The 11,458-nt window shown below is 40.0% G+C and overlaps 1 protein-coding gene across 1 annotated transcript in view; it reads left to right on the forward strand.

Moving 5' to 3' along the window:
• The window catches only part of LOC111274000 (sushi, von Willebrand factor type A, EGF and pentraxin domain-containing protein 1), a 35,199-nt gene that overhangs the window by 18,617 nt on the left and 5,124 nt on the right, over positions 1–11,458 (forward strand). The window contains exons 18-27 of the mRNA XM_086967475.1: positions 424–1,025; positions 1,440–1,765; positions 1,874–2,167; positions 2,420–2,596; positions 2,684–2,995; positions 3,292–3,494; positions 3,656–3,922; positions 4,767–4,954; positions 5,087–5,273; positions 6,123–6,240. Of these exons, the coding sequence (XP_086823601.1) occupies positions 424–1,025; positions 1,440–1,765; positions 1,874–2,167; positions 2,420–2,596; positions 2,684–2,995; positions 3,292–3,494; positions 3,656–3,922; positions 4,767–4,954; positions 5,087–5,273; positions 6,123–6,240 (2,674 nt within the window). The remainder of the gene's footprint in view (positions 1–423; positions 1,026–1,439; positions 1,766–1,873; positions 2,168–2,419; positions 2,597–2,683; positions 2,996–3,291; positions 3,495–3,655; positions 3,923–4,766; positions 4,955–5,086; positions 5,274–6,122; positions 6,241–11,458) is intronic.

Genomic DNA, 11,458 nt, shown 5'->3' on the forward strand with positions numbered 1-11,458 from the left:
AAAAAATGTCTAATCCCATTTAGTAACCAAGACGTATTGCTGTCTAAGGCTCGCCGCAATGGCGCGTAGTTAGGCTTCATTTAAATACATTTGCTTTTCTAAGATTTAGCTAAGGGTGAGCGTACAAGGTTATTGCTTGAACTATACTTATATAACTGGTCTCGTCAGTCGTATCGAAATATTTAGATTTTTGTGTAAGCATCTAGGGGATAATGATTGTTCAGATTCTAATAGCTATTTGTAAATTAAGAGCTCACGTCGAGCTACGCCTGTAGAGCTCGGACGCGTTACAGGGCATACGATAAAGTACATCCGGATGCCATTTTTTTTTATCAGTTCGCATACGCCTAATCTTGCGATCGACAGTGTCGCCTCCTTCCATAACTATATATTGAGTTCTGCATATTTGAATTTCATCAACAGACTGGTCTTCTATGTGAACAACGAGCACGTTATCAGCGATATCACTGTCATTGATGATCGTTGGCATCATCTCTGCTTTTTGTGGAGTCTCCAAGGAGGGCATTATGCGATCTACGTAAACAGCAAACTAACTCTAGAAGGAGGCAATCTGTCTGCTTCAACGCTCGTTTCCCCGAACGGCACTTTGATCCTCGGTCAAGAGCAAGATCAACAAGGCTCCGGTTTCGCTCGAATGGAATCTTATGCCGGTCTGATCGCACACGCGTACTTCTGGAAGAAGCGATTACGTACAGCCGAAATAAAAGCTCTGTTCACTGACTGTTCAGCTCCAGTTCGAGTGACTATCCGCCCCGATCAGCTACTTGTAGCGTGGGGAGACTTCCGGGCTGGCGTGCGCGGGAACGTGAAGGTTTTGCAGAGCAATTTTTGCAAGCCATGCGGCCTGCCGGAAACAACCGGAAACGGCTACACAACAAGCAACGGACAAATTAGCGGCGCTCGAGTTCAGTGGCACTGTGATCCTCATTTTGAGCTTATCGGCAGCCATGAAGCTGTCTGTCTAAAAGTTGGCGAGTGGTCCGCGCCAAAACCAGCCTGCGTAGGTAAATTGTAACCCGATTTTATTAAAATAATATAGTACGCAAGTTAAGCAAGGTCATCATGTGAGCCAAAGTTGGACGTTTTTTTCTTTATGAATTTTTTTTAGACTCTTGGCTTTTCTATATTGTTTCCAAACAAACTATTACGTCACTATCCGGATGTGTATTTACGAAGCAAAGAGCAATGACGGCAGGTACCCTTAAGACCGTTAAATTCATGCTTAGAACTTCGTTATGAATTCTAAACTCTAGTTATAGTATATATAGCGGCAAAATTGCAAAGTTACGCTAATACTCTTGAATTTCATAAACAGAAATTATATGGATAAGGAATAAGCTATTTTTGTGATTTGATATTAATTACCGTTGTGGATCGATTAATCAAGATCTAATCTTTTCTTCGTACGGCACATGTAGGCAAGTATTGCCCTGTGGGCCAGCTTGACAACGGGCGCACTATCCCTCCTAAAAACCTAGTCGAGGTCGCTGAGGTTGTTCGCTTCGAATGCAATGAGGGATTGCATTTACGAGGATCTTCTATTGCTGTATGTGAATCCACAGCTAGGTTAAACATCACTGATTACCCATCATGTAGTACTAGCCGATCAAAGCTCTCGCTCACTCCTCGAAGGTGCCCAGCAGATCATATGGAGATCCTCAAACGAAATCTTGGCGTAGCAAGAACGTCGAATGATAGCACTACAGAGGAGAGCTTCCGCTGTCCAGCCGGATTCCGGTTAGAGGTTTGTTTCTTTCGGGTTTTTTTTCACGCGCTCGCTTCATGTACAAACGTCTGCTGTTTCATTTTATGTCATTAAAACATGCCCGTTTAAGCTCGTCTTCTATTCTAGGGTATGGCAACGCGATTTTGCCGTTCTGGAGAATGGAGCGCATCGCTGCCTTCTTGTTACCCGATCGTCTGTCCTCCGCTGCAACCCATTACGCCTACGTCTGTTACCTACTCGGACGGCACATTAGTCGGCTCTACCGCCACGCTTCGTTGTGCATTTGGCTTTAAACTTCGCTGGAAAACACCTAACGTTCTACTGTGTAATCTTCGAGGAGACTGGCAGCCGACATTTAAATTAGAAGAAGCGTGCGAGCCGATAGAGTGCGGCCCCCTGCCACAAATACAGAATGCCGTTGTCAGTCCTAGCTGTAACCTAGTCTATAATATTTCTGTGCATTACGAAATGTTTGTTTTATATTTTAAACAGAAACTGAAGAAAACGATGGATCCAAATTTTATCACTGCATTCTCATAACTTGCACATAATGCCAGCCCTACTGTAGTTTCCTTGGGAAGTAAGGCCATGGATCCTACCGCAGTATTACCGATACAATAGGAAGGCTAAAGAGTACTTAAAAAAGAGTTTATTCTTTGTATTTAAATATAGCTTCAACGGAACACATCGCATCACGTGGGATCAGTCATACATATAGAGTGTGTACGAGGTTTCTCTGTTGCACCTTCACTGGACGTGCGTTTGATCTGTCTTCAAAGTGGGATATGGTCTCAGCCATCTGGCAATCTCTGTGAACCAAAGCAGTGTAGCTTCCTACAACTGCCTCAGGTTAGAAACTGTTCCATCAGCAACAGAGGGCCTATATTCTACAAGATTTCTACAAGTTTCGAAATAAATAATCGTTTTCTAACTTAGGTTGATGGTGCTTCCGTAATCCTACACAATGGGTCGACGTCGTTTGGTTCCCTAGTGGAAATCTCATGCGAGCGCGGATTTCGCAGCGTAACAAGCATGACGCGAATGCAGTTCGTCTGTAGTGAAGATGGCTGGCAGCGTATGGACGTCGCGGCACATGCACAATCTAGATTAATTCAATGTCGACCGATTCGCTGTCCGCATCCACGGCACCCACCAAACGGACGCGCCTACTTTGTCGATCGCAGTGTAGGGGCAACTATTGAATTTTCTTGCGGGCCAGGCTACACATTTAGTGAGATGGCGCCACAGGTAATTTGCCGACATTTTACTCAGTCTTACTACAGAGAAATTATCACACTGTTTTGTTGTTTGAAAAACCGATACTTCTAAGAGTTCATTTGTATCCCTTTTGTTCGCCTGGTAGGTAGACAATGGCCGCGTGTCCATGCTTCTAGTTGCTTGGTCATAGCTTCTGGTTGCGCATTAGCCCCCCTATACCACACCGCGCCCTCACTTTTTATCTGTCCAAAATAAACTATTGTAAAATTGATTCTTGCTTCTGGTTTGTTAGACCGTTACTGAGGGCCTGTTTTATTTTGATATAGGAAAGCGTCTGTCAAGAAGACAGCACGTGGTCGGTTGGAGTAGGTCAACTTGAGAACGTATGCGTTCGTCGTCGAGCGTGCTCACACCTTGTTGCACCTCTTAATGGCTATATGAATATAACAGTAAATCAAGCGAATTTTTCATGCGGTCGGGGCTTCCAGCTGGTTGGCTCACATATGCTGCGCTGTATCAACGGTCAATGGTAAAAACGATGGGAAACGCGATTCAGCTCTACGACCTTAGCAAGGATCCATGTAAAATGTCTTGCAAGTTATGAAAAAGTGAAAACATGGTAGCTAGTACACCTTTTCTACTTTTTCTCCTTTGTATAAACACCTACGATATATTGCTTTTGTTTTTCAGGACGGACGTGGCCCCCGAATGTCAACCAGAACGCTGCCCGGTTGAATCGGAAGGAGGTCTAGTTCTAGAAAACGGAATTTTCTCTCCAACCAGAGGCGCAGTCGGTGATCGGGTTTCGGTGTCATGCAAGGTGGGTTACAAACTGCGAGGCGACGTTGAATGGCATTGTCTAGAGAACGCGACATGGTCCGGTTCGACTAGCTGTGTACCTGTTACGTGCGCACCCCCAGAAGACAGCTTTGTAACGCCATTTTATAAAGATTATCGGTGAGTCACATACATTATAGTACATTATAAATAGGTAAGCTTCGAATCATTTTTGTAGACTTACAAGTAACGGCGAAAAATCTCTGTTTAGTCGAGCAAACTGTTGTCTAGCAGTTACAGCAACTTTCAAATAAGCTTTCATCACCTAAACCGCTTGCTTCCAATTCATATCTATAAGCTAGAATCCACGATAATTAGCATTATCTATTTATTATTATAGCATTATCCAACATATCCATTATAAATTACACAGCGAAAATTTGTAATTTTTGAAGTTCCTTTTGAGCAGTAAAGTTTCTTGGGCTTTACATGCTTTGTTTTTTCAACTGAAGAAAAAGAGTATTTTGATACGAAATATTTTAATTCAAATTAGAGATTCTTTCAGGCCATCATAACAAAGTACGTTCTATGAATTTTCTACGAATTATACGGTTTCGGAAACCAAATACTAATCATAGAACTCTAATATTATTAAACGTTTCAGTTACTATAGGTCTAATGTACAATCTCGGTTATTTAATAATTGTTTATTTATCTAAGCATGTTTATTAATTTGACCAAAAACGCGATCCCTAACAATGTAACGAATTGTCTACCTGTCCGCTTACATTCATATAAATGTATGTAAACTTTTATTCAAAACAGTAAAAACTTGAAATTCCCAATTTTCCCAGTATCTGCAAGTCAAGTTCACTATAAAATAGGGACCTGCACTTTAACTCATGTCTTGTAACGTTCAATCTAACACGCATTCACCGCGAGTTACCATGCGTAGAATTACACCAGCCAATGTTTCGTCTGATCTTATACAATTTTCGGGTATCGCCTCCTCTTTCTTGTTTAGCTATGGCAGTTCGATTGATTATTCGTGTAACCAAGGGCACGTACTGGTGGGTAGTCGAATTCGCGTGTGCCTTGCCACTGGACAGTGGTCAGCGCCTGTACCCAATTGCCGCCTTGTTACCTGTCCGCCACCCGTCGACAATCGTTCACTGAATATCACATACGACCCGTATAATTCGACGCTGTTTGGTAAGTTGACACAGCGCGAACGGCTTACAATTAAGTAAAAACACATTGTTAGATGAACAACTCAACATTAGAAGTACGAATTGTAATCTAACGACATGATCCGGAATTAAGACACGGCTAATTTTTTTTCAGGGACGCGGGTGCGGGTGTCTTGTGCATCTCCAGAAGGCCATTTAATTGGAGCCTCGCAGTCTTTATGTGGGGATCAAGGGGTGTGGGATCCACCATTGCCTGTGTGTCTTCGCACCACAAGAAACTACTGTCTTACTTCAGGACCCCCCACCAACGGCCGTGTGGAAGTTATAGGCGATATCTATAGGCATGTCTGTTCTGTATAATCTATACCGACACACATTTGTTAGAGTTCGCGTTTCTTGACATTAGTCGCTCCACATAAAATGAAACAACTAGTTTAGGTTATATACTGCTACAAAGCTGTGTCTTTCCTCCCGACAGTTTAAGATAAATATTGTACTGTTACCAATACACTATGACTATAAAGAGATCCGATCCAACTTCGATCAGAAAATAAAGAAAAACTAAACCCCCAGAAATAATATTAAACAATTCTCATTTCAACCAAATGAAATTATGCTGATCAAATAATCTAGTGTTGATAAACAAAAAAATACGAGGCTCGGCAGAATTTTCGCAACAGAAAAGCTATTAAACCACCTGCGGCCAATAGTGCGCACAGAAAAATTTAATTACTCTGTCTCTTGAGTACACACAATTGGGCGGCTAAGCCTCTGGCTGAATAAGCGAGGGGTCGTTGCTTGAAGCTACGTCAGTGACTTCAAGACAGGTATGATTAAAAAAAGGAATTTTATATTAAAAGATTCTAAATACGAAGTCTACGTAACACAATGAAAATCTACTCCATATCGAATATACGTTCGTAACTGATCCAACCGCTTTTTCACAATGTGTATTCACGATGAACTTGTACCGTGAATTTAAATTCTCAAGACATTTAATCAAGACATAAAAGATGAGAGAAATGCAGGTTTCATCGAAAAATCCTTTTCATTTGATTTTCTCATTTACTGTTCACTTGAAGGAGACCATCCTAAAGCCACCCTAACCAAATTGACAATTTGGAAAAATTGACCAGCTTATGGTCAATATTTAGTGTTTCCAATAACATTTTGACTTTGTACTCTTACAGGTTTAGTTGTGACAGCGGCTATCGGCTAATAGGCAATCCGGAAATAAATTGCAAGCAGGAAACGATGTCCGTTAAAATTCGTCCTCCGAAGTGCGTAAAGCTTGTTACATGCCCTAAGGTATGAAGGCGCTATGCTTAAACTAATTTCTATCTAAGAACACACGCATTGTTTTGAGTTACAATGAAAACGCAGCGAGTAATATATTTTGGCAATATTTATTTAAAACTGGTATATTCGAGTAAAACTGAGAAGTGATGTCTGAACGCGATATGCCGCCCAAGCAATATAAATCAGGGCGTCCCTATATTATTTTTCTTTTTTTTTTTTATATATTCGTATGCATCCAGTCATGTACACATGACGGTTAGTGTATCTGTGTCCTACTTTGACCTTGCTCGCAGCTCTGGGCATAAGTAGTTTACTTTTAATTAATATTTAAGTAGATTGAAATTTCATCCGATAAGTTTTGACGACTGTAACACACCTTCATGTTACATAATTTGACTGAGCTAACGATTCTTGGCGAAGGTAGTTTGATATTCACATAAAATCTCATTGAAAAATAGTGTATTCATCGGTTTTTTTGTCAATTTGATTTCCATATGCATTTCGTAACATACTTCTCAGTTTCCGTTTGTGCATCATACACTAACTCCGTACGAAGAATGTTCACACAGATTCGTTTTTGTCGCTTTCATTCATAACCTTATACGTCGGGGCTCTCTGTTCATCCGCCCGTCAGTTTACAAGATCTCTGTCAGTCGCTGACATCATCGTTTTGCCTTCGTCACTTTCCCTCTCTGTGCTTTTTTCTTCTCGATTTTCTCATCAATACAACACCAACTGTGTACGGTGTTGATACGATTCTGGTACTTTGAGGTTCGTTCACTAGGGCAAATTAAAGAATGGCTTGCCATTATCCATTCAATCATTCGTTCGTTTATTAGCAAGGTTGAAAGAGACGTTCCCCATACTCACGTCCCATCCTTTAGACTTTCACACCCCCTTCCCACACTGATAAGAGTCTGTGTTCTTGTACATGCGCGTAATAATGAATGCCGTCATATTTACTATCATTCATTCACATCAGCACAAGATGTAAGGCGTCTGTTCCAGCGTGTTTTTAGCGTATTTTCGCACATCGCTCACACCGGCCTAAATAAAACTGAGGGCCGAACCTTTTTTCTTTTTTTTACAAAGTTATGCGCACACATTCACACACAATGCCCACGACATGCAATTTATGATTGTGACACGAACCGCATGAACGGGAGAATCTACTTTACTTCCCACTTTAGACTCGCGTATCCAACGTTTGCTTGTTGTTTCCGTCTGTTGCCTTTTTTGTTGCCTATACATCACTCCCTAGGTTTTACAAACCATTTGTTTAAACGTATCAATTGCCGTTCAATTACAGTCAGATTGCCCGCACCATTTACTTTAGCCAAATTTTGTTCCATCAGCCCAAGCCTCCTTTGTTTCTTAGAAGGGTTTAGTCTTCTGTTTATTTCAGTTTTGGGAAATATACATCTTTTGAGAATTATACATTCTTCGAGTAATACAGAAGTGTTTGTATTTACAGTTTTTTGTGTGCCGCATAAACATTATTGTTATTAACGTAATTATGATCATTCTTATTATGGGTACAAGACCTCAATTGAATTTCGTGCGCTTCGCTCATGACTCTTGTTTTTTTTTGCTGATGAATCCCCGCCCTTGCATATACACTCATTTCGTGCAATAGCGCACACCACCCCGTAATCAAGGAAGTGCCATATCAAGCCATTTTGTATCTTACCATATGCATCTTATCAGACAGCAGTGGAATTGCGTCCTATCTCCTACATCGATACTCAACAGCTCTGAAACAGTTACATCATTCCTGTTATTTGTTTCTCTTGATTGCTATCGCCCAATCGATCTATTCGATTTTTTGGATCAACTATTCTATTTCATAATTAACTGGCAGTAGCTGATGAGTGTATACATCGGGATATGATGAGACCGACTAATGAACGACATTCTCACACGGTAGGAGTGAACGACCCGATTGCCGAGCACAACGTTATCCCGTTGACGATATTGATAGTCCGACAAATTTAATACATTATGGATGATATATACTGTAAACACAGGGTCGCGTCTGGTAATAACTGCCTACTATCCTGACCAGTCGCTGTATAATTAAAATATAGGATAGTTCAGTAAACAAGTATACCACTGGGTGTAAAACAGTTTCTTGTAAAGTTAAAAAAATTCTGCGCCAATCAGACTCAGATCAAGCTTTTTCTATCCTGAACTCGTGCTGCCCTCCTGTCTTTCTGATTTACTTCACTGTAGCTATGCTCAATAGGATTTCGTTGCCCCGTTCATCATCACAGTTCGCCCCCTTTAATGTACAATCCTCGTAAATATATATTGACGTCGTTTTGTAGCATTATGAAGTAACTGATGGTGGATTCATAATCGATGAGAACAATAAAAAATTATTTCGGGTAGGGGGTGTGAGGTGACCTCTTTCATGTCCCATTTTTCAGCATCCGAGAACATGATGGCCACCCATGATGGTATTATAGACAATACGGTACGGTTGAGTATACATTTGATTGTTGTTGGTTGGATATGTATTGATTATATGCAGTGTGTCAGCAAATAAAAAAATGCTATTAATATTTAATTATTATCATAGTATTGTCGGTCAACTTAATAGTATCAGCTCATCTTACAGCTCTCATCGTACACTTCGTAATTCGCTCGCTGGTATAATATTATGGTAGTCGTAAATCATTATACATACACATCTATCAATATCCGGATTGTACTCTCATAGTACGTAATCTGCTGTATGCGTGTCCGCTCGCTGCTGCACTATCATACCTAATTAGAGCAATAATAGTAATACTAGAACTAAAATAGTAGTAACTAATCTTACTGGTCAGGTGGATATAGGTGGGGCTTGGCAACCGAAGTCGCGACTAAAGTCAGACGTATTTATATCCGTCTGATTTTGTTGGCAGTCCAAAGCGAGAGACTGGCATGGAGAGGTTGACTGCACATATTTTTTGTCAATATATACCCTTTTTTTTGTGTTTACACAAGAAATTGTCAAACATCTGTGCCCCCGTTGTGACGGCTCATGTCGATGTTAGTACAAGGATAGATACAATGGTGTCGTGGTTATAAATTGTTTTCTATAGGCCACTGCGTGTAGTAGTTCTTGCTTGAGAGTTTATACATTGTTTGGCATTTGTTGTCTGCTGTTTTCCCTTGCTGAACTTTCCTTTACATTGTTGTAGATTATATTGTAACAACAGTAATAATCGATAAGGCATTAAAACATCATGTGGCATTTGTAAGGGTGGCTCATCGAAAACAATACCCAGCGTTTCTAAACAGCATCCCCTTTTCGCAATCGCCGCCTCAATCATCTTCGTGATTATTGTGCCGCCTTTTTGAGATCGACCTTGTGTGTACTACACGCTATCGAAATAAGAATGGTTTGAAATGTAACAAAATATTTGCCAGTTTCTTGACCATCCTCTTGTAAATATCTTTCTCATTTGCTTATTTTTTTTGCATGTGTGTGTCACCTCTCCGCCACGCCTCGCCCGGCAGAGCACGAATTCTTATACATACTTTATATATAAGTATAGACAGTGTATTTATATAGTTATATTTTATCAACGCTGTTCCATAATACACAGTTTGAGAACTTTGTTGTACAGAATACAGAATTATAACAATCGTCGCTCAGGTGGTATTTCTGCCTCATATATACGCGAAATATATATCTATAAAATCATATATATATATATATATATATATATATATATATTTGATTTTCGTTAGAGTAGTACTAGATTCTGTTTGAGATGAAACATAATAGAAGGCCCAGGTTTCATTTTTAGGAAGTCTTTCGAGTCGTTCCATTTAACGTTAACGGTCGGTGTTATAGAATAGTAGTGTCATAATACTGTAACGTGCGGTTTAGAAACAAAAGAACTCCACTATAAGCATCCACTCTTACTTTCGAGAAAGGAAGCCACCGATAGAATATAAGAAGCACGATGTCTGAAGTCTGTTTCTTCTCCTTAATGTTTACCTTTTCGATCTCGTCGCAATAATTATCTTCATATCCTTTGGTCAGGTTTTAAAAGAAGGATGTGCTCACGCACCAACGTATACCTGCGTACTTCAATAGTAAACGACTTGGCTATCAAAGACCGTTATTTCCTTTCATTCAGTTTTCAAAGAAAAACAAGTAATCCTTGTGCCTTTTTCGAATAATGGACAAACATAACAACTACACACATACGGCCAATCGAGATAAACATTGTATAACAGCGGGACTAATATAATACATTAAGTTCATGTGATAATACATCTCATAATAAATAATGCTTACGATCGATAACAAAAGCCAATTTCATTTTCGAGGTTATTTAAATGAGATTTTCATGCTGTAATAACTTTGGACCGCAGTCGTAGCGGTTAGAGTCACAATGTCACTCGAAGTAGTAATGAACACTAACAATTCTAAGAAGTGCATCTCGTTTGATTTTCCGTTAGAATGTCATGCGAAAATGGTCAATAGTAAAGAATAACAAGACGCATATGCCTTATCATTCAAGTAGCTTCGTACTACAGATTAGGCGTAGCACACTGAAACAGTCACGCATTGAAATCACGGCCATCCTTTACATAATGTCACGCCCTAAAATAACTGTTAAAAGTAAAAAAAAACAACGTTGACAATAAAAAGCATTTCGAATCGAACATACTATAATGGTACCAAGGAACACACGCATGCATATCCACGCTGTACTAAACCCAGGCCTTCTTCCAAGTGGAAGAAGGACTGCACCGTTGTGAGCGGTAACGTCTTTTTTCTCTCATTAAAAAAAACCCACATATTACAGACTCACGCAAAAAGCTCTGCGCGTGACGCTGTCAACACAAACTCTCTCATACGCTCGCTAATACTGCAGCAGGTGTAGAAATATATTGACGGTGGCTGGCAGCACTGGCTTGATTTCATAACTAATGCAAGATGAAAAAGAAAATTATATCAAGTACTATTGGAATATGGTACAAGGACATTCTGCATTGCCAGTGTTTCGTTAGCAGCTAGACTAAAAGAATCCAAATATTAGTTCATGTATAACATATTGCTTTCAGTAATACGCGAGCTACTTCTACCAACTTGATTTTCTAGATCTGTGTAACTCGTAGAGACACTTAGCCAATTTGGAAATAAATTATAAATGAATTGCATCTATTGCTACCGTCAGTTTTTCATTGAATATGAAAAATAACCTTCTGGGACAATTTGAGT

Source organism: Varroa jacobsoni, unplaced genomic scaffold (assembly GCF_002532875.2).
Source record: "Varroa jacobsoni isolate VJ856 unplaced genomic scaffold, vjacob_1.0 scaffold_242, whole genome shotgun sequence".
NCBI classification, from domain to species: Eukaryota; Metazoa; Arthropoda; class Arachnida; order Mesostigmata; family Varroidae; genus Varroa; species Varroa jacobsoni.